Consider the following 22,390-nt stretch of genomic DNA (forward strand, 5'->3'; position numbering starts at 1 on the left):
AAGTCGAAAAATTATTTGCTCAGAAAGCTAACAGAAATAAATAAATGTACCTACTACATGTGTTAAATGACATTCATAATTTACAAAATACCCTTGTTAATTACCAAAGTGCCCTTGTATATGATTGTGGCAAGCAACGAGTAGAACCAATGAATACTGATTTAAACGTGTTTTCTTTAAGAATCGTGCCGAAGTAGCATTAAAATTTACATTGATTTTTACATTCTAGTGGGGTGGTTGACACAAGAGGACAATTATCCAGTTTTCACTCGTCTCTCGATGAAAATTAACGTGTGCACCACCACATCAGATACATTGTAACCTTACTTGAGCATTATAGCCGGAGCCTCTATAAAAGACGGTTGGAGTTGCTCTAAAAGAACACACATTTCCCATTCGAGTCGAACATCATATCTCCTTCTCTGAGCTACGATTCTCATCCATGGCTGCGATTTCTTCCGAGAAAGTGAAAGAAGTGGTCTTCAAAACTGAAGATGATCTCGCGGTGGCGTTAGCGAAATACATAGCTTGTCTATCCGAAAAGTTCGTGAAAGAGAGGGGGGTTTTCACTGTGGTTTTATCTGGTGGTGGTCTCATTGATTATCTCAGGTGCTGTGCCGTCCCGTTCCTGTGCTAAATATTATTTCTTTCTTTATTTATCTTTTTAAAATTTTACCAGATCGGTCCTTTGGTAATTGAAATTTCAGGAAATTAATCGAACCGCCTTACATAGATTCGATTGCTTGGAAAGAATGGCATGTTTTCTGGGTCGATGATAGACTCGTCCCCAAAGATGACGAAAACAGTAACTATAAGGGCGCTTACGATCTTTTTCTCTCAAAGGTAAATTAAAATTATACATTTAAACAAAAAAATACTTTGTTTTAATTATCTCTCATAAGTCACAACCTTATTAGGAATTTAGAATTGGGCACCATTGATCATTGTTTTAGAGAGTTCCTTTTGCCACGCCAACTTTTGTTAATGCCTATTCCTATGTAAATCTCAAAAGAATTGCAACATTTGGGGTGGCGTTAGCAAAAGTTGGTGTGGCATTTAAATAAATTTGGGAGAAATTAATGTTGTGGATTGTGGAGCCTGATAGTAATGGTCAACAAGGAGATACTATAAATCAAGCCACGTACCTCAATCTAGAGGGAACCACGTAAAATCTCTGTGTGATTGCATCTTGTATTTTATTTTTTCGATTTGTTTTGATTGCGCCTGTTTTCTTAACAATTAGGTGTTATGGTTCTTTTTCAAATGATATCAAAATGGTTTTTGGCTTGCATCTTGTATTTGTGTGATTGCATCTGGTAAAATCTCTGTTTTTTTCTTTGTGTGATCCTATCTTGTATTTGGTTTTTCGATCTGTTTTCTTAACAATTAGGTGTTATGGTTCTTTTTCAAATGATATCAAAATGGTTTTTGGCTTGCTTCTTGTATTGTGTGATTGCATCTTGTAAAATCTCTGTGTTTTCTTTGTGTGATTGCATCTTGTATTTGATTTTTTTGATCTGTTTTCTTGTTTCGGTTGCACCTGTTTTCTTAACAAATAGGTGTTATGGTTCTTTTTCAAATGATATCAAAATGGTTTTTGGCTTGCATCTTATATTTGTGTGATTGCATCTTGTAAAATCTATGTGTTTTCTTTGTGTGATTGCATTTTGTATTTGGTTTTTTTGATCTTTTTTTTTTTTTTTTTTTTCGATTGCACCTGTTTTCTTAACAATAAGGTGTTATGGTTCTCTTTCGAATGATATCAAAATGGTTTTCGGCTTGGGGTTTTAACTCTATTGGTTTACTTTCGACGTCTTAACTAACCAATCATGGATTTGGTCTCAGCTTTCCTGCTGAGAATAATAAAAAAAGAGATTAAAGAGATATGAAGGCACTTTCAAGAGTTCCATTCTTCCTACTTAAGTTAGTGTGCTTGAGTTGTATTAGTTGTTTACGCCATTATTAAAATGTGTAAAGTCACAAAGTTTTTCCTTTATATGACAGGTCCCAATTCCTTCTGATCATATTCATGCCATTTGTGGTACCCTCTCTGCTGAGGATGCTACTGAGGATTATGACGTGCGTATTAAACAGCTGGTTAAGACAAATGTGGTGGATGTATTAGATGGGTTTCCAAGATTTGATCTCATGCTATTGGGAATGGGTTCAGATGGTCATGTAGCATCTCTTTTCCCAGGGCATCCTCAAACCCATGAGAATAAGCGATGGGTTACATTCGATAAGCACCCAGCGCAACTTCCTTACCTGCCGAGGGTAACTCTTACCTTCCCGGTCATTAATTCATCTGCAAATATTGCACTTGTGGTAACTGGATCTAGTAGATGTGAAGTAATTAATGGAGTGCCGAGGACCAACACTGATTTGCTTCCTGTTGAAATGATTTCACTCAAGGATGGGGAATTTACTTGGTTTTTGGACAATTCAGCAGCTTCAAAGCCATAGGACCAATGCCTGCCTTATGTATATGTATAATGAATAAATAATTATCATCTCTGCATCTTCAAATGTTTGGCTTAGTCAATGTTGGCATGGATGCACTAGATGATTCTATAATGTTTATGGTAGAATTATGTTTTATTTCCTAATGGATATGGTTTGTGGCTAGATTTCCTTATCTTTCTATTTTCTGAAGTTTCCATATTCAAATTATAGTACATCATCACGTGCCTGTATTGAGTAACATATTTGCTTCCATGGTTCTATTAATGATCATATTGGACTTTTTGGACTCATTTCTTATCCGGTGTAGGACTAATTTTGCAAATAACATTTTGGACATTGTGGTCCTATGGTGATCTTAAGATTCATTACAAGAAATGAATCATATTATTTAACTTAAAAGTAGTTGCCTTAAAATTGCTATTTTATTCATCATTTTCTTTAGTCCCACATTGCCACGTTGGACTAAATGAGGTTGGGGTACGGCGTCGCATGATTCAGGCCATGGGCCATAAGCCCACATATAGGCTTCGTGGAAATCATTATTTCCACGCTTTGTCAAATCCTCTGCTAGTGCTTGCGAGCATTTTAGACATGATTTTATTCTAATGATTGGCTTAATTATGAAGTCAATTATGATGGATATCACAAGAAGCCAACCATTTGGGTGACTTGATATTCTCATCAACTAGTGCCTCTCTCAATTTGATCACTTGTATCTAAAGGACTCCACCAGTGACACACTTATAATCTAAGAAAGTATAGAGAAATCTGATTGCTGCAAACTAGCTAGCAATCGTCCCATCAGTTTAATTTCTTATGCGAACCCATTCAGCCCTGGGTTGCAAAGACGATATTTAGCTCTTATTATCTTCCTTTCCTGCTCCTTCAATACTTCCTCATTCAATTGTGGGTATATAAAAGATCATTGGAGAGAGTCTAGATTTTATCAAGTTATTCAGTTAATGCTCACCTTATTTATATTTCTTTTCCATCCAACATTTGAGCTTGGCTTTCGGGGTAAGGTGTGAAAATAATGCCTCAAACCAATGTTTTGAGTACGCTGAAATAGCTCATGTTGTACTCCCAGAAAAAGCTCTAAAAACTTCCAACAAAAGGATTCTCAATCGAACGAAAACCAACACATGTGAGGGAAGTCCATATTTTTAATTTGTTTACATTATTTATTGAATAATATTACAAAACAATGTTAAAGAAACCATTCATGAAAATTAATATTGAATAAAATATAACCATAAGCTTTGCCCATATGTTAAACAAACAGTTTAAACAAAGATGAAAACAAAATGGTTGGTGATGGAATCTTGATTTTTCTTCAAGTTATTATCATCTATCTAATAAAAAAGAAAAGATACTCTGTATCAAACCTCTCTCATGTCTTTGGGCGTACTTGTACATTACCAGCTGAACACATCCATGCTATGGATGCAAGGATAGATGATAAATAAATAAATAAAAAGTAGATAAATTTCCAAATCCCTTCAATGAAATGTCTAGTTTTCATCCTCGGTTATACAAATGCCTTGGTATTAACACGTTGAAGTCAGTTTCCCCATCCCCACGGTAATGGGCAGCGAGTCTTAAATTAAAGAAGTCAATCTTAGTTTCTTGTGTATGCATGGATAGGGGCGTCGATGGGTACCCATTTAATCGGAATTGGAATCGAATACCTTGATTCCAAATCCTTTTTTATTAGAATTTATTAGAATCAGGTCTAAAATGGAATCGAATCGATAGGAACCAGAACCGTTAGTTTCTTTCTAATGGGTACCTATGGGACTCGGAATTGATCTATTTTATCATTTCTTTTCATACTATAGATGATTTAAGGTATTTTTTATTTAAAAAATAAATGTATGTTATATAAAATTCTTCAATTTTTCATATAATTATCTATTGAAACTTAAAATAAGTTACTCTTCTAAAAAAATATTATTTATAACAAAGATAAAATTTTATTTTTAAAAAAAATATTAATTTGTATCTTAAGTATAACAAATTATAACTAAGTTGACAATTTTGTTGATAATATATTATGTTTTTTAAATAAAAAGTTTTTTATAATGATTTGAAATACTTTTTTTTCTCCTTTGAGTTTTTGAGAATCAGAACCAATGGGTACCCTAGATTTTTTATGGTTTCAGTTCTATGTTTTATTTTGAAACCAAATTGATATAATGGTTATGGTTTTAAGTTCCTTAAAAATCGAACCGGAACCGACCCATTGACACCCCTATGCATGCACTTATGAAAGAAACAATAATTGATCTAATTATATAATCAACCAAAGTAGATCAGATCGATGCTGATGAATCTCACCACCAACTCATATTGAATGTAATGGACACAGCCTCAAGAACGATCGTAATCTAGATAAGGTCAAGAGGTAAGGCTTTCAATGGGTGGGTTTAGGCCATGCTTTGTTGAGCCCTAACCTTTCCCTATAGAAGTGGCCTCTACTGAGACCAGCCCTGTTCTCCTATTGGGCCTAATAAGACTAGGCTCTAGCCGACCCTAATGGTTTTGGGTTTGATTCGGGCCTAAAACATGACTAGACTGTGATGTTTTTAATGAAAAAATGTAGTTCTCAAATAATTTTTGTTTTGTATGTTTGAAGATTATCCAATAAAATTCAAAATACGGTTTTATTAACCTATCATTATTAGAGATGAGTTAAATTGAAATTATATAGTATATTTTACTTTTATTAGAAAATATACATCTAATTAAAAATATTGTGTATTGTTTTATAAGATATAACACCAGGCCGGACTCTACACTGTTAGGACCCAGCCCAACCCTGATTTGATGGGCTGAAATTTTTTTAGCCTGGCCCTATCATTTTGGGCACAATATGAAGTCCCAAACCCTTATTTTGTTAGTTGGGCCAGGCTAACGGCCCAGCAGATCAATTGATACCCCCGTCATGAGGAAAGTTCATCAGTTGAAACTCAGGCTGTTACCCAATAGAGAGCAATGAAAAAAGATAAACGATGGCTCTATCTATTTCTCTACATATACAAAGCATAAGGAAGCATTACTAATAATAAAAACAAGTACAAATTGATGAATATCTTTATGTATCAATCCAAAGAGAAATTGCTTCTTTATAATAGATTGCATTGTAAATTGAAATTGATCCCAGATCAATAAACCAAGACAAACTATTTAAGTTCTCATCCGATTCTCAAATAATAGCGAACCCTCTATTCCCCAATCTGAAAACCCTCAACAGCTATTATGGCGTGCAATACAAAGATCACACCTAATTTAACTCCTATTGGACTTAACGCCACCTCAGCAACTTAAACCCAAAATGGCTAGTTCTAAGGCCTTCGTGTTCTTCTTGTTGATATTTGAATAGTGTTGCAATACTTATGAGAATGGGACCTTCTTCTGCTGTTGCTGCCTTTTCACGCACATTTCCCATTCGACTCTATTCCTCAGATCCGCTATCATATCCTGAACTACCTTTTATTGTAACCAAAGCCCTACCTTTCTCATTCCAAGCAAAAACAGTTAATCTAACCCCCAAAACCCTCCATAGATCCAACTGGAAATTACACTCATCAATGGCTGAGATTTCATCTGAGACAGTGAAACCCAACTCGCAGATCTTTGAAACCGAAGAAGATCTCTCGGTTTCGTTAGCGAAGTACACATCCGATCTATCGGAAAAGTTCGCGAAAGAGAGGGGTGCTTTCACTGTGGTTTTATCTGGTGGTTCTCTCATTAATTCTCTCAGGTAATATTTGTTTGTTTCTAAAAATAAAAATAAAAATAAAAAATTATTGAGAATTTGTTCTCCAGATCGTTCGTTTGGTAATTGAAATTTCAGGAAATTAATCGAACCGCCTTACATTGATTCGATTGATTGGAAAAGATGGCATGTTTTCTGGGTCGATGAGAGAGTCGTCCCCAAAGATCACCCTGACAGTAACTATAAGCTCGCTTACGATCTTTTTCTCTCAAAGGTAAATTAAAATTAAACATTTTTTTTTTTAATACTTTGTCTTAATTATCTCTATTAGAAATTCAGAATTGGGTGTTTTCAATATTTTGTTGTTGACCATAATTTTAGTGCTATTGCTTCAAATAATATATTCATTTATGGGGGTTGATCTTCATCGAGTCAAATGATGAAAGGCCTTTTTCTTGAAAATAAATTGCATGTTTATGATTGCTTTTCGTCGTTGTTTAATAAGAATCTTTGGAGCAAATTCACATAGAGTCTATTTTCAAATGTTGCATATGTATATACCTAGGCAATCCCCATGCCCAAGGTGGTTAGAGTCATGGATGAAGGACCCTTAGTGTACATGGGGAACTAAGGCAAATAGAGCGTTACTAGAACAGTGCTTGTTCCAAGCGAGTATTGGGTTCTTGCAGTTCTTTAGTTTTGATTTTCAGGAAAGTCTGCATTCATTATGTTCATAAATGTGTTGTATTGTGGCATTTGAATAAACTTGGGAGAAAATTGAGTGTTATAGTTCTTTTTGAATGGTATAGAAAAAAATCAGCTCGAGGTCGTAGTTCAATTGGTTTACCTTCTGCATCCAAACTAACAGATTACAGGTTTAGCTTCGGCTTTCCTAATGAGAAAAAAAATAACAAGATTAAAGAGATATGAAAGCACTTTCAAGAATTACATGAGTTGTATTGTTCCTACTTTAGTTGGTTTGCTTGACTTGTATTAGTTGTTTATGTCACTTTTAAATTGTGTAAAGTCAATTTTTTTAGCCTCAATATGACAGATCCCAATTCCTCCTGGTCATGTTTATGCCATTAATGATGCCCTACCTGCTGAGGGTGCTGCGGATGATTATGAGACTTGTCTTAAACAGCTGGTTAAGACAGGTGTGGTTGATGTATCAGCTGCTACTGGGTTTCCAAAATTTGATCTCATGTTGTTGGGGATGGGTCCAGATGGTCATGTAGCATCTCTTTTCCCAGGGCATCCTCTCATCAATGAGAATCACCGGTGGGTTACATTCATTAAGGACTCACCGAAACCTCCCCCAGAGAGAATAACTTTTACCTTCCCGGTCATTAATTCAGCTGCAAATATTGCACTTGTGGTAGCTGGAGCTGGTAAAGCTGATGTACTGTGTGCCGTGCTGGGGAAAGAGAAAAGCTCTGATTTACTTCCTGTTCAAATGGTTTCACTAACTGATGGGGCATTTACTTGGTTTTTGGACAAACAAGCAGCTTCAAAGCTGTAGGACTAAGGCCTGCCTAGGCAAGGTTAAAATAATAAATTATTATCATCTGCATCTTCAAATGTTTGGCTTAGTCAATGTTGGCGTGGACACTAGTCGATTTTGTAATGTTTATGGTCGAATTATGTTTTATTTCTTCATTCTAGCAGTGAAGAAGGATTTCTATGAAATTAGTTTCCTTATGGGTATGGTTTGTGGCTTGATTTCCTTGTGCTCCTATTTTCTGAAGTTTCTATATTCTAAACTGTGGCAAATATACAATATAAATCTTCACACTTGGCGGTTATTCATTTATTTAATGAACCTACTATGTCACTGCATCTTGTTGTACAACTCAATGTCTATTCCTCAGCTGATGTGTTCCTATCTGATGGAGGATTGGGGATAGATGGCATTTCTCTTTGTTTACCTTTAGAATTTAAAAATGATTGCATAGAAATAAGAAGCCCTCCACACAGGTATGCGTCGTCTTCATTGGTAGACTTCTTATTTTTGTGTTGCTTTGTGGCATAAAGATCGTGAGACATGGATTGGTGGTGCCTCGTGAATTTATAACGCACTGTTTGGACTTTGGATCAGGCTGTGAATCACTTCGTCCTTTTTCGTTGGGCCACCTGATGATTATAAGATTGTCTTGTTATTGGTCTTAGCTTTGGGTTTGTTCGCTTGTGCTCCCCTATCTTGTTGTCCTCAGAGGATGGTCTCTTATTTTTTGTTAGAAATAATGGCTAAAGGTGATGGTGGAACCGGGGACCGCCTTCAAAGTTAAGATATTCACATTCTTTGTCCATGGTGTTTCCTTTCATCTTTTTTTGGTGCATCTTCTCTCACGAAGGAGCTCTAGGGAATAAAAATCCTCGTATTGCCCTCTTTCGTTTAGTTAGAAATTGTGAACATTTAGGTTTCTAAGTCTAGGCCTGTGGTAAGAGTGGATGAGACTCCTTAGTTGGTTGTTGTTGGTGGAGTCGGTGCTAGGACCCTCATTGAATTCCATGTGAAAACTTCGTAGGGAAACAACACTTGAGAGATAGTATTCAATAGTCAAGCAGGATCATCCAGGAAGATTAAAATGGTATTATTGAGGGGTAAGAAGTTGCCTGTAATAAACTCTTACGTGAATTGGGGAACCTAGTGCCATCTGTGAACTAAGGTAATTAATCACTATCAGTAACATTGGTTCAAAATTCTTTAAGAATGTCTTTAGAGGCCTACTAGTTATTGTTGACCACAACCGTGTTTGATTGCACCAACCAACTGGGAGTTGTGGTCGGCCCAGATAGGATGATTATGGCCTTCAGAATAGCTGCCCACCTTGCAACTGGAATTCGGAGGATTTGGGTTGTGTGAAATTTCTTCTCATGGCTTTCCAGTTCACATGGGTTATGGAAATGTTTATTTTCACAGAATCATCTAGGAAAGCCATCCTGGAGGAACTACTTTCAGCAAGAATGAACTCAAGTGAGACGTGATGTGTTCATGGTGATTTCAACATTTGTCAATTATCAAATAATCTGAAAGAGAAGAGATTTGCCAGGGATCATTTCAGCTATGGAGAGATTATAATGATTCTATATTAGATATGGAACTTGTTCATGGCTCCCTCAGAGGAATACTTGTAATGGCCAACATCAGAAAAGAGAAGAAAATAAGAGGGGAGTTTGGTTCTAATATTGAAGTGTAATAATTAAATTTTCATAGTGGTTTCTAGATTGTAGAATCTGGTTTGGTTTAATTATTAATGGAAATTGTTAGGATGCCATTGGTTGACCTTGTTTTGATATTTGTGATACAAATATCTTATATTTTTATGTCCAGAAGTATCACTTCAATGGTGAAAACAATTCCGGCCTTTTTCATTTGTTATTTTAGAAGAGTCACTTTTATACTCAAAATCAAATAAGCCATGATAAATCACGCGGCAAAACATAGGCGGCCTGCACGTAGCTGTCGTGGCAAGGCCACACAACCATCGATATTTTTCTTTCCTTGCCACACAATCATAGATCTTTTTCTTTGGGATACACAAGAAAAAGAAAAGATCAATGGTTCTATGCCCTTGCCAAATGGCCATGTACAGTCCACATATGTTTTGGCACATCAATTTATCATTAGTCTTGTCAAATGTAACACCTTATAGGCAAGAATTTCCTCACACACAGTAGTACAGAATAGTATGAGCGTCAAAGAAGATCTGGTTCAAAGCATGGTTTTAAAACTTAGTTTCGCGTCTCATCTTGTTCATGTCAGATACTGAGTCATGTCGGACGAGTTTTTCGATACGTTCGAGACGTTTTGTCCAAAAATTTGAAAAATGAACGTGGGGTATTAAATCTCATTCTAAAAATTGACTTGTGTGTTCGTCTCATTCATGCCTGACATCGAGACAACTCGGACGATACGTCTCGGTCTCGGACGAGTTTTGAAACCATGGTTCAAAGTTAATACTGTGTAGTTTGAATGAGAGGTGCTAAAGATCTTATCGGATTGTGGGTGCTTAAAGATCTTAGGTGTGATAGAGTGACCCAGTAAATGGTGTGTCTGCTTAACAACACTCTGATATTTATGTGATATAAGAAAAATAAATAGAAAAATAATATAAAATAAAGTTATAAATACCATAAAAATACTATCTTAATGTTGAAATGAGTGAGACTTGTATTGAATACAATAGTTTTAAAGCAGATTTCGCCCCTGTGATGTGCTAACAATTTTTAGACATCTGTCTTCTAAGATACAACACTTCACAGGAAGGTACTATGCAGATAATAATTCAAAAATTGAATTAATGCAAAAGAGGGAACACTTGAGAAGTTATAAAATTAGAACTGTCTCTCTGTAGAATTGAGACATTATTTGTTTTTCTTAGAACAGAGCCAAGTTGTAACTCATTGAATTAAGAATTCAACTCGATCCAACAAAGTTGTGGCAAAAGTGGGTCTTTCAAGCGCACCCACGTGGTTTAAATCCCTCCATGCACGCTCATTGCATGTGCATACAAGCACTAAGATTTTTCAGACCAATGAGCCTAAATCCCTTTTAGAACCCATGGGCTCTCACGTGTGCGTAGGTTTGACCTATCTTTCTCACATTTACTACAATATATGAGAGCTTTTATATAAGAGTTACATTTTTTAGTTATTTCTATTCGATATGAGATTAAAATTTTACACCACAACTTACAAACAAACACTTAACTCTTACTTTCACTTTTTTACTTTAACTTTTGCTTTTATTTTCATTCAAACATTATAATAAATCCCACATTAATCCTACACATTTGTCATCAATACTCTTAGTAAATGAGCAAATCCAATGTTGGTCATAAATGTTGTATTTTTAACCCGTGCCGGATCACTGAGTTGCCAATTTATAGATTTTGGATCTAATATCAATTCCAATGGTTAGAAATCCTTTATCAGGCTGGTGGATAGGTATTTACGACCAATGAATGCATATGTGTTAATGAAACTTGAGCCATAACAATTACCTTATCAGGTAAAGAAGGGTATTGGTATTTTCTAAAACAAGGGTATCTAAAAAAATTCATCAAAACCCATAGGGCCTCTCTAAATCACCCTATACAATGATGAGGGTTTCGTGAAATGTAAAAGATGATGGATTACGAAAAAATAGTTTAAGTTTTATTAATGGGGTATATGATCAAATTTCAAGGGGGACGTCTAAAATATTAAGAATATTTTTTGGGAGGGGCAATCTTATTGACACTCTAAGAATCCTTGTATTTTATGAGCACTTTTAAAAATAAAAATAAAAATTATTTTGAGCACTTCATGTCAGAAGGTACTCCTTGCACTCCTCCTCATCCATTAATGATTCCATCGAATCCGATAATGATCGAGGGGAGAGAGATCGGGGGAGGAAGAGGAGAAGAAAAAAAGGAAAAAAAAAAGGTACAACGAAAGAGAATAGGAAGAAAAAGATAGAAGAATGATCGACAGTGTGCTTGAGGTTCATCGAAAAAGACGTAGAGGTGCTGGAGAGGGGGGTTAAGTTCGAGTGTGCCCATAAAAAGACAAAGTTCTATTTTCTTTTTCTTGAAATTTGATCAGTCTTTAAATTTTTATTAATTTTTTTTAGTAGTGGCAAAATAAATTGTGGAGGTGTATTTCATGCATCATAACGTGTGCCCTTAGGGCACATTTTAACGACACCCCTCCAAATATTCACTTTTGAAGATTTTCAAGAGGTGTGAAATGCACTGGGTCAGGTGGCCGTGGCTTGGTTCTCTTAAAGTCTAAGGTCTTCGATTCATCTGAGTCCCCTCCCTTTCTCACTCCCGCGTCCCGAGGGTGATAAAAGTTGAGAGATTTACTATCACCACTTCGAAGAAGATTTTTAGAGAGAGAGAGAGAGAGAGAGAGAGAGAGAGAGAGCGAGAGAGAGAGAGAGAGGAAAAAGAGCCAATTGGGGTTTCCATTGGTAATGGTGGTGACGGTGAAGAAGGGCATAAGCGCAGTGGCGGTGTTGGTGCAATCGATGTTCTGGTCCGGTGGTAATGGTCGCAGAGGAGTTTTATTGGTGGAAGGGAGCATTGGTAGTGTATTATTTGGAGGCGGCGGAGTTCGCGGCGGAGGCTTCTGGTCGACGATGGCTCCTTCTAATGTTGGAATGGCTGTTGCAGTGACGGCCATGGCTGGCATCGCCTTGGCCGTCACCCTCGTCTACTCTCATCGGTAAAAAAAGAAAATTTCACCACACTTGTTCAATAAACCCTAGAAAGTATATTAATAATGACAACTCTCAGACGCACTCACACTTGTTCATCTTTATCCAACTTCTCCCTCTCATCTTCCTCCTCTTCACCATCTTCGCCTTCGTGGACTCACTTACCATCGCTTCTTCACGTCTCCTCCTCCGCCTCCTCCCTAGTTTCCTCCGATCGGTGAGTCTCTCTTTCACTCTCAATTCTTTCTTGATTTTTCTTTTTCTTCGATTCTTGTCTTTTTTAATTTTTTTCCCCAACTTCAGATCCGATCTCAAAGTGTTTGATATAGTTCTATCTCGAGTCTTCACCGCATCTATCTCAACTTAACTGTTGTTTCTTCATGATTTTGATACCTCTTGTTGCTTAATTTGGTTTTCATTGTTGTGAATTTGGTAAGCTTTTAGTTTTAGGCAGAGATTGGTGAATTAATGGATGAGTTTTCTTTATTTCGTTGGCTTTTTTATAATACTTAATTTTACATGTAAAATTTTTAGCAGTCTTATGAATCTTGATAGTTTCATGATGATGGTGATCTATATGTTGTCTATAAAACGTCACAAAGTGTCAAAATTTCAAGTCTTAACTGTTATTCACCCTTTCACCAATAAAAGAAAAGTCTGTATTTGACGAATCTTCTCTGTCGTGTGTTCCACTGCTCAATGGCATGTACTTTGGAGTCATGTTGTTCCTAGAGCATGTTATCGTGAAATATGGGATAATTTACCTATGTCTACCTTACAAATGTACTTAATATTTGTCTACATTAGATGCATTTATGGTCATGGAAATCTGTATGTTTTTATTTCACTTTACTGAGGAATGTACCACCATGATTTTAAAACTCGTTTTGACGTCTCGTCTCGTCAGTGAACGAAACCGAGTTGTCTCGGACGAGTTTTCTGATATGTTTGAGACGTCTTGTTCAACAATGAGAAAAATGAATGTGGGTTTTAAATCTCGTCATAAATTGACTCTTCCGTCCGTCTTGTTGCTGGGTGATACCAAGACAACTCAGGCGATATGTTTCGGTCTCGAACGAGTTTTGAAACCATGTGTACCACGGGTAGATTCTGCAGTTAATCGTATTACTTAAGGTTTGTGCTGAGCATTGATTCCCTATAGATGAGACAGAATTGCAGAATATGATTAATGTTGCCAACTCAAATAGATGGGGATATGACACTTATGATGGTGATTTTATTCCCTTATAAAATATTGAACTTTGTATATTAAGTTTTATTACCCATTATCAGCTTTCTTATTTGTTTGGAAAATTGATTTTGAATTTTCTCCTTTATTTTCAGGGGTAGTCTTAAATCACCATGGTCTCTAAGGAGAAGAAAAAATGCCCTTTCCCCTCAGCAGTGGAAAAACCTATTTACTCCAGATGGAAAGTTTCGTGATGGTGGGGTGAAGTTTTTGAAAAAAGTTCGCAGCGGAGTGAGTTATTTGTTACAGTTGAACTATATGTTGTACTTCACAAAATATTATCAGTGCATTTCTTTCCAATGTTCCTTTGACTCAGCTATTCTGTTGTCTGTACTTTTAACTGTTATTTGACATTTTATTCTTATTATTTTAAAATGCAGGGCGTTGATCCAAGCATCAGGACTGAGGTTTGGCCATTCCTCCTTGGAGTGTAAGCATCTTCAGCTCCTGTAGATTTTTGGATTTTTTTCATGTACTTGAGTGGATGGACCTTGCAATATGAATCCCTAGAATACATGCCAAGTTTGCTTGCTTACAACATATAAGCTACATGATTGAGTTAAATGAAAAATGAAAAAGTAGAATTCATGTTACCGGCTCAGTAATTGGGATAAGATGTAGATGATGGTGATATCATGTCTATGATGTCCATTTGGCATTTCTATAATCTACGGCTGATTCTTGATCTTAGTTCCATTAGACTTATGAAGATCCTTGATTAAAGGGAAGTAAGATATTTGAGTTCCAAAAATTATGTTTATGTTATTGAATGAACTTGCACTACATTCCCTTCAACAATTTTTGTCAAGGTTAAGCTATTTATGGTTACAGATAATGGAAGTAGCACAATTCTCCATGTTAATCCGTACAGAGTTTTCTGTGCTAATGGCCTTCAATTAGAAGCTTTGGAACATATGTTGTTTCCCATGTCTCATTGTTTTTGTCTATGATGCTGTGAAACACCAAGGAGCGGATTCCTTCTCATTTTATCAGTTGTGCTCTGTTGAATTCAAATTCAGGATGAAATCAATCTCGATATACTTATAATCATAACTTATAACCTGAGTGGTCTAGATGAATAACCACGTGGCTACAATGGTCATGGAAGTTCTTGGTGATGATTTCTTTAGCATATACTTATACATCTTACATCTTCCTCAGTATCTAAATGATGTGGGAGTGTAGCTCTAACCGGTAGGCTAATCATCTGAGCTGTTAGATATTTGGGTTTGTAGGAGAAGAGTTGAACATATCTTTGGCACGAGAGTGAAAAACGTGATCTGCACATTGTTAAAATTTTACCCGTTTGCTTTAGTGGATCTTATTCAAGCCATCTCATCTTTTCTATGGAGTAGTAGCTTGTGTTTTATAGGAGGTTCAAGGTTTTTAAACTTGAATATGACTGCAAAAAAAAAGTGCCCCTGTAATTGTGTGAGTTGTGTTCTCAATTCTGCAAGTTAGAAGTGGAATGGTACAAAACACAATATGGGTGAAAGGGAAAGATCAGTTAATGCAAATAAATTTAGCAAAACAAAAGGAGGGAAGATAGAGAAGTTTAGACAACTCTAATGTGTTAATGTCCAGTCCATTGCATCAATCCATGATCTTTCTGGTTTTTTTATTCTTGTTCTTTTAGAACCTTGAACTTGCACGTTCCTTATAAATGGGGTTGTAATCAATTTTCATTGTACACAACCAAACCATTTTAATTGACTTCCCTTTAGTTTAACATCTATTAGTGTTACTCCTTTTTTTTTTTTTTTTTCATTTTAAGTTTATTTTATCTTTTTAGTTTTTCCACTCATCCATGCATCCTTATAATTTCAAACCTCTACTTTAACCCTCAATTTCTATTCCTTTGGACATCCTCCACAATCTTCTTATCCTTGCGGATAATAGAAGCAGGGTAAAGAAAATGGTCACATCAGGGTATTTTCAGGCCGTCAATTTTTTATTGGCATTCCTTTTCCATGGGTTTCACTATTAAAGTTGCACTCAGCATACTTTGTGTTAGTTCTATTTATTTAAGAGCCTTTGGACTCTAAATATACCCTCTGTATTCTGATTTTGAGTCACCTTGGTTCTACAGATATGACCTGAACAGTACCAAAGAAGAAAGAGATTCCATCGGAACTCAAAAGAGGTAATGCCTAGTACCTCTGAGCTTCATCCTATCTGAATCTACTATTCAATGTTATTGGTTAGAAGAGTAGGTTTGTTAAACCTTTTCTTTCTTAGCATTTTATTTCTAATCATATTTTACTATTTGTTTTTTTTTTTTTTTTTTTTTATAACTATTTTTTCTATATTTATTATACTTCGTAATCTGAAGGATGGAGCTTCTATTTATTTTTGGTACAGAAAAGAATATGAGAAACTGCGAAAGCAGTGCAGGAAACTCCTAAAGCGCAGTGACGAGAGCTTTAAGTTGAACAAAAACAGTGGGACCAACAGCAACGGAGACTGTGGGAGTTTAATCCAAGGCCAGGATTCTCTTGGCTCAGAAGATGTGATTAGTGCCAGTGAGTCCCTCTCCATCGACCAAGGGGACCAAGAGTACGAGGAGTCTGACCACCTGATTCATGATGGTGACTCTCATGCTCCCAACCCATTGGTGGAAGAAGATGAAGAGCAGAGCGGAATCACTCATGTGGATGCCTCTTCTGTTGACACAATTTCATCTGATTCAGACTCTGTTGAAGAACCCAAGAGCATGCAGACTTTCACTGCCGTGGAAAGGAGCGAAGAAAGTGATCCTAACAAGTCCACCAAGGAAGATTTGTCTCCCTCCAACACAGAAGACAAGTCCAAAGCCCACAAAGCTGAAGATTTTGACACATGGCAGAGGATCATCCGCCTTGATGCTGTGCGAACCAATGCAGAATGGGTTGCATACTCCCCTGCGCAGGCCCAGGCTTCTGTTTCAGAGGCCAAGGCACAGCATTCAGCTGAGACCGTCGGGTTGAAGGACTATGACCACCTGGAGCCCTGCAGGATATTCCATGCAGCTCGCTTGGTTGCTATCCTTGAAGCCTATGCAATTTATGATCCTGAGATTGGGTACTGTCAAGGAATGAGTGACTTACTCTCTCCCATAATTGCAGTGATAGAGGAGGATCATGAGGCGTTCTGGTGCTTTGTGGGTTTCATGAGGAAAGCCCGACACAATTTCAGGCTTGATGAAGTGGGAATCAGGCGGCAGCTGAACATTGTGTCCAAAATCATTAAGTCGAAAGATTCCCAACTCTACAGGCACCTTGAGATGCTCCAGGCTGAAGACTGCTTCTTTGTTTACAGGATGGTGGTGGTCCTGTTCAGAAGGGAATTGAACTTTGAGCAGACTTTGTGCCTGTGGGAGGTGATGTGGGCTGACCAGGCAGCGATCAGAGCTGGAATCAGCAAGTCTGCTTGGGGGAGGATAAGGCAAAGAGCTCCACCAACTGAAGACCTGTTGCTTTATGCAATTGCGGCGTGTGTACTGCAGCGTAGAAAACAGATCATAGAGAAGTATAGCAGCATGGATGAGATCTTAAGGGAGTGCAACAGCATGGCCGGGCAACTGGATGTATGGAAGCTTCTAGATGATTCCCATGATTTGGTTGTGACTCTCCATGACAAAGTATAGAGGTTTAAAAGTCCCAGGATGTCTTCTATCACTTTATTCTTGTTTTCTGTTTTTTTTTTGGCACTCCCTCTTTATCTGGGGAAGGTTTCAAAGTCTCTTCAAACGACTTGTAATCAGCATTCATGATAGCAAATGCTAAATTGATTCACTTTGGGTTGTAAAACTATCTCATCAAGTCCATATACTACAGATAAGAAGTGACATCTCAAAAGACAATATTATTGTGCACAAGATCTGGGCTGACAGTGGGATGGCTGTTGTAGTTTTTGCAAGTTGTGGGAAGCCTGAGTGGTTCCTTTTCATGAGTTGAAAGCCATTCATAATAGGTCGGTTCTTGCTTCTGAAGTTTGGGTATATGAGATTGAGAGATGCTTTGGGATTCTCAAGTCATGGTTCAATCCCTTTTGGGTTATTTGCCTTCAAGGGTTGCCCGAAGATTGTTGTTTAATGCAAATAGAAGGTTCTAAAAAAGCAAAAGCAAGGGAGGGTCTGACCGAAACGAATGTGGATGAGGTGGTGAATGCGGATATAAATACACTTACAATAACATTACGCATGGATCTGGACATGATGGCATGAGGAATAGAGTTCGTGCATGTAGAAATTATATTATTCAAAATGGCCAAGGTCCAATCCTCTACATTTATTTATACTCTTAACATTTGGCCAAGAACACCAAATCTTGAATAAATAGGTGGTGGTTTGTTCATTGTATAAAAGATTGTGTGACCTGCAAAATTTTCATTACAAACAACTAATTCAAAGGAACAATAGCAATGTTAGTAGTCAAGCTGCAACTGACATGAATTTTTGAAGTGCCTTGCTTTTATTATCCCATATGATAGCATTGCTGAATGACAGTTATTAGCATTCATTGGTGCAGACATACAACAAGAAACTTGAAAACCACAATAGCCTCTAATGGAATATGCTATGAAGTGAAAGTCTCCCCCACCAGAATTCTCAAATATGAGGTAGCAATAGATACTTAACAAAACAAAAATACATTGGTCTAGAACACTCCCAAATTATTCCATCTACTAATTTACTACTGTTGGAGAACCCATGAACTTCACCCGGATGGATAAAGAAGAATGCTTTGGCTAATCCTTTTGGGTGTAGTGTCGGACGACAAAGGCTAAACCCAAGATCAAGAGGGGTACCACAAACTGTACAATCTTCATCACAATCCCAGAAGATTTGTCATGATCGTAGGATACTTGCTGAGGTGGATTGTATGTACGTTTGAGTGGAATAGTTGAAGTGTCAATCTCACCGATGCAGTATTTCTTCATCAGCTCTCTAGCAGTATCACTGTGGCCAACATCTTCAAAGTCATTCGTTGCATCTTTTCCTGTTAAATTTCAGATGGACTTCATGAATCAATCTCACATAATGTGTTGAATGCAGAATTACTTGCATGATTAGCTCCATGATGTGGAGGACAAAGAATATAAACCAGGGTAAAAGAAAGGCATAATCACAATGTTTACCAGTCGCTGCTAGCAACACCTCGTCACCTCCAGGATGATCATCCATAAATGAGGTTACATCATAGACCTGAGACAGTAATTCAAGATAAATATTAATTGATGGTTAAAGTAGTTGATGAATAATGATCACCACAGTTGTCTACGCCATATACTAGTTACTGAGGTTGGCAACGTGGATTCTATTTCCCCGTTATAACTCTATCATGATACACAATGAATAATGAATTTACAATGTTATAATCTCATCCCAACTCAATAATTACACTTTTGGTGAAATAATTCACACTTTTTCCTTTCAAAGAAGAGAAGGCCAACCAAAAGTAACACTTCCAATATGATGAAATTAGAAGACCTGATGGGTTAAACTAGATCAGTAATATATGTGGTGCAATAAATACAACTGAACAACACATTCACCAAAGCATGGCAATCGTTTCTGATTTCGTATCCTCAAAACCAATTAACACCCCAATTATTTTTATTTTTGGATTGGTGAAAGAGGCCTCAATGCCTAACGTAAATAATACTCAAAACAATATATGAGAGTTGGATTCATGAACGCATTCAAAAAATGAACTATAATACATTCATCCCCGATCCAAATCCACACTTTCAAGAAAAGACTTCTCTTTCCTTCACCTCCACGAACTTAACAAAACCTACAAACTTAGTTCAGAAACATTTGGAACCTGGAAAAAAGTGTTCGATAATTTTTTTTTTTTTAAATCTATGAGTAAAAGCTTTTACAATTGACATGTGAATTACACAATCAAAAACAAATTATATGAAGAGGAAGGAGTTGCCAATGGCCTAAGACTGAGATTTTAAGATAACATGTAAAAGCAAAATCTTGGTTTGAAATGACAGACCATGCAATTAGAAAATTGTACTTCGTATTCTAGTTCAATGGAAGGATTTGAGGGTGGCAGCGGTCAGGAAATATCTGAACAGAAAAGATGCTGAGATACTTTAATACCCAATCTAGCTTTTGGGTAGTATCCAAGATATAATTGCAAATACTTGATATGATATTGTTCAAATATTATTCAATATCAAATAAATAAGGCAGGAAATCATGGAAAGTAATTTCCATCCAAGACCAGAAAAGCTCTCAAGAGGAGAGCAATACATTTTTCTCTTTTACTAGGCAAGCAAGAGTTAGTTAGTAGTCAATGTGAAGGTGGGTTTAACAGATTTTGTACCCAAGTCATGGGATCAACGCGATCTCAAGCTCTCGATTGGAGATAGATACATATTCAATTATACCAAAAGTAACACTTGTAATTATTTTATATATAGTTTGTTAAGGTATGCTAGACTTGAACTCACGACGCTTTGCAGTTTGTCAACCGGGATATGGGTCGAAGCCCTAAAATTTTAGGGCCCGTGTGGATACAGGAGCCAGAAGTACTTAGAACATAAGTACTTTTTGAAGTACTGTCTAGAGGAAGTGGATAACTGTTGTGTGTTAGGATGCAGGTTCTAAAAAGTACTGTCAGAAGTACTTTTGATAGAGTTTTGTGTTTGGAAACTATTTTGGATTCTATTAAAATGATCTGAATGCTCTTATAAGTATTAGTTACTATTTTTAACATTATAACTAAACAAATTATGCTCCAAAAGAAATAAAAATTATTGTTTTTATTCATAAAAACTTATATAAACACCCAACAATTATAAACAAATAGAAGATATTGTGAGCAAATATATACAACCACTAAAAATTTGAAGATGCTTTCACCACATCAATGGATAGTAGATTTGTGTGCAATTATTCACATCAATCTTGTAATAAGAAACTTTCAATCATGGTTGAAACGCTCATGGATAAATCATTGAGTGAGCAATTGGGGGAGTTAGAAATCCAAATTCAAATGCTACATTAAAAGGCAACCACCACATCAATGGATGGTAATAAAATATTATTTAATTGCATTTTTTAGGGTATGTTTGTAAGTTTCAAAATTTATGAGAGGCATACTTGTCCCGAATGTTACACCAAAAAACTACCACCACATCAATGGATAGTAATATAGTATTACTGCAATAGCATTTTTGAGGGTATGCTTGTAATTTTCAAAAAATTTGGGGGGTATATTTGTCCCAAATGTTATACCAAAAGGTTACCACTACATCAATGGATAATAATATAATATTATTTCAATTGCCTTTTTGAGGGTAGGTTTGTAATTTTTAAAATTTATGAGGGACATACTTGTCCCAATCCCGTCATGTTGACAATGTTTTGTGGCTCCGCGCAAAAGTAGTTTAGAGAAATAGCACTATCGGTATTCCGTGAAAAATCACTAAAATGACTCCACAATAAAGTAGTTTTTTCCAAGAGTTATTTATCCAAACACCTTTAAAGTGCTTCTGACTCCTCGCAAGAGTCAGAAGTACTTAGAAAAGTCAATCCACACAGGCCCTTAGGTGTTGCCACCAGTAATCCATGGTGGGTTTTGACCACAGATATAAGGTATCAAAACCCACAGATTTTACCAAAAAATGAAGGTTTTGGTGTTCCCACCCGGTTATTAGAGATTTAAAATAAAAAAAAAAAAAAAAAAAAATACAGATCTCACAAATTTTTAATTTTTAATTTTTTACCAGTAAGCCTTTTTTTAGAGAGCTCAATGACTCTAGTGAGGATTAGTTTCGAAACCACTATCAACATCCACACTTTACCAACTAAGCTAAGCTGTATGTATTAATGTATGTTTCTCAAGAACATATGTACCAATTCTTTGTGTGCAAATTATAGCTATCCAAACAGGCCCCAAATCTCAATTAATATACAAATTCCCAAAATTAACATCTTGAGATTTGAGATTAAGTACCGAAGGTAAAATAAAAAAAACCCAAAACTTCACAGTAGTTAAAAGATAGAACCATTAAACACCAAATGGGAAAAAACGAATTAAAGTTGACCTTTCCAGAGATAATAAGCCAGCAATCCTTGGTTTGATTGTGCTTCGAGACCTCCTCAAACTTATGGATTTTGCCCATTTCTATTGCTTGGCTGCTCAAACGAACACCAAATTAAAATTTCCAAAACTTGTCCAATCGAAATCTATCTTCGGAGATATAAAACAAGAGAAAAATCTGAAACAACACAAAACAAATTAAAAATGGAAATTTTACATACATAGATGAAGTGTTATTTGTATGAGAAGCGAAGATCTTCGGCCAACCCCTTCAGTACAAATTACAAAGTACAAAGTACAAACCACCAATATATATGGGAAAGAACACACTAGCGTCAACTAACAGTTAAGGGTCTCCATCAAACAGACAGTTGACATTTCCTAGAAATATATATATATCGGTAAAATATTGTACTGATGTCTAGAAAAACAAACTGATCTTTAGGAAATCCGTCTATCTTCTCTTATCGTAGCCGTGAGTTTGATGGAGATCCTCAACCTTGGGTTGAGGTTAAAAAAATCCGGAATTGGACATCAGAGTCCGCTCTGGCGTGCTATGTGTCGTAGCGCCCACAGTTTGTTAAAATTACAAGATTGTCCCTAGGAAAGTTGACTTGGATTAAATTTTACTTTGACTTAAATACTCTGCCCTGACCGCCAGCGCTATTATAAGAAAGAAAATGCTGAAGTGACCTTGAGCCGAACCTCATATC

The 22,390-nt window shown here is 36.4% G+C and overlaps 4 protein-coding genes across 5 annotated transcripts; 3 read left to right on the plus strand and 1 right to left on the minus strand.

The window, feature by feature from the left end:
- Positions 1–365: 365 nt before the first annotated feature.
- LOC147389976 (putative 6-phosphogluconolactonase 4, chloroplastic) lies at positions 366–2,625 on the plus strand. Its single transcript, XM_086419232.1, has 3 exons — positions 366–609; positions 708–843; positions 2,005–2,625. The coding sequence occupies exons 1-3, from the start codon at positions 443–445 to the stop codon at positions 2,461–2,463; spliced, it is 762 nt and encodes a 253-aa protein (XP_086275358.1). The 5' UTR covers positions 366–442; the 3' UTR covers positions 2,464–2,625.
- Positions 2,626–5,666: 3,041 nt separating this feature from the next.
- LOC147389977 (putative 6-phosphogluconolactonase 4, chloroplastic) lies at positions 5,667–7,888 on the plus strand. The gene is made up of 3 exons (XM_086419116.1): positions 5,667–6,226; positions 6,320–6,455; positions 7,236–7,888. The coding sequence occupies exons 1-3, from the start codon at positions 5,859–5,861 to the stop codon at positions 7,701–7,703; spliced, it is 972 nt and encodes a 323-aa protein (XP_086275242.1). The 5' UTR covers positions 5,667–5,858; the 3' UTR covers positions 7,704–7,888.
- A 4,210-nt stretch (positions 7,889–12,098) lies between these two features.
- On the plus strand, positions 12,099–18,345 carry LOC147389978 (rab GTPase-activating protein 22-like). Of its 2 annotated transcripts, none has more exons than XM_086417935.1 (5): positions 12,099–12,394; positions 13,731–13,866; positions 14,016–14,065; positions 15,725–15,778; positions 15,997–18,345. In XM_086417935.1, the coding sequence occupies exons 1-5, from the start codon at positions 12,144–12,146 to the stop codon at positions 17,258–17,260; spliced, it is 1,755 nt and encodes a 584-aa protein (XP_086274061.1). In that variant the 5' UTR covers positions 12,099–12,143; the 3' UTR covers positions 17,261–18,345. The 2 variants fall into 2 exon arrangements, with proteins under 2 accessions (XP_086274061.1, XP_086274062.1); XM_086417936.1 differs by lacking the exon at positions 12,099–12,394 and adding an exon at positions 12,429–12,603.
- LOC147389979 (cytochrome b5-like) lies at positions 18,066–22,117 on the minus strand. Its single transcript, XM_086417937.1, has 4 exons — positions 21,899–22,117; positions 21,682–21,772; positions 18,754–18,820; positions 18,066–18,614 (listed from the first exon to the last, which is right to left on the minus strand). Exons 2-4 carry the CDS (start codon positions 21,757–21,759, stop codon positions 18,364–18,366), a joined length of 396 nt encoding a protein of 131 aa, XP_086274063.1. The 5' UTR covers positions 21,760–21,772; positions 21,899–22,117; the 3' UTR covers positions 18,066–18,363.
- Between the last annotated feature and the right edge of the window lie 273 nt (positions 22,118–22,390).

Source organism: Akebia trifoliata, chromosome 12 (genome assembly GCF_017979445.1).
Source record: "Akebia trifoliata isolate Shusen 1 chromosome 12, ASM1797944v1, whole genome shotgun sequence".
NCBI classification, from domain to species: domain Eukaryota; kingdom Viridiplantae; phylum Streptophyta; class Magnoliopsida; order Ranunculales; family Lardizabalaceae; genus Akebia; species Akebia trifoliata.

What these genes read in the sequence shown, in the direction of transcription:
- LOC147389976 (XM_086419232.1), top strand. Translation starts at nt 443, where the DNA reads ATGGCTGCGATTTCTTCCGAGAAAGTGAAAGAAGTGGTCTTCAAAACT. An exon ending in GGTCTCATTGATTATCTCAG is followed by an intron (nt 610 to 707) that starts GTGCTGTGCCGT and finishes TTGAAATTTCAG; the next exon opens with GAAATTAATCGAACCGCCTT. An exon ending in ACGATCTTTTTCTCTCAAAG is followed by an intron (nt 844 to 2,004) that starts GTAAATTAAAAT and finishes TTTATATGACAG; the next exon opens with GTCCCAATTCCTTCTGATCA.
- LOC147389977 (XM_086419116.1), top strand. Translation starts at nt 5,859, where the DNA reads ATGAGAATGGGACCTTCTTCTGCTGTTGCTGCCTTTTCACGCACATTT. An exon ending in TCTCTCATTAATTCTCTCAG is followed by an intron (nt 6,227 to 6,319) that starts GTAATATTTGTT and finishes TTGAAATTTCAG; the next exon opens with GAAATTAATCGAACCGCCTT. An exon ending in ACGATCTTTTTCTCTCAAAG is followed by an intron (nt 6,456 to 7,235) that starts GTAAATTAAAAT and finishes TCAATATGACAG; the next exon opens with ATCCCAATTCCTCCTGGTCA.
- LOC147389978 (XM_086417935.1), top strand. Translation starts at nt 12,144, where the DNA reads ATGGTGGTGACGGTGAAGAAGGGCATAAGCGCAGTGGCGGTGTTGGTG. An exon ending in ACCCTCGTCTACTCTCATCG is followed by an intron (nt 12,395 to 13,730) that starts GTAAAAAAAGAA and finishes CTTTATTTTCAG; the next exon opens with GGGTAGTCTTAAATCACCAT. An exon ending in TGAAAAAAGTTCGCAGCGGA is followed by an intron (nt 13,867 to 14,015) that starts GTGAGTTATTTG and finishes TTTAAAATGCAG; the next exon opens with GGCGTTGATCCAAGCATCAG.
- LOC147389979 (XM_086417937.1), bottom strand. Translation starts at nt 21,759, where the DNA reads ATGGGCAAAATCCATAAGTTTGAGGAGGTCTCGAAGCACAATCAAACC. An exon ending in GGCTTATTATCTCTGGAAAG is followed by an intron (nt 18,821 to 21,681) that starts GTCAACTTTAAT and finishes TTACTGTCTCAG; the next exon opens with GTCTATGATGTAACCTCATT. An exon ending in GGTGTTGCTAGCAGCGACTG is followed by an intron (nt 18,615 to 18,753) that starts GTAAACATTGTG and finishes GAAATTTAACAG; the next exon opens with GAAAAGATGCAACGAATGAC.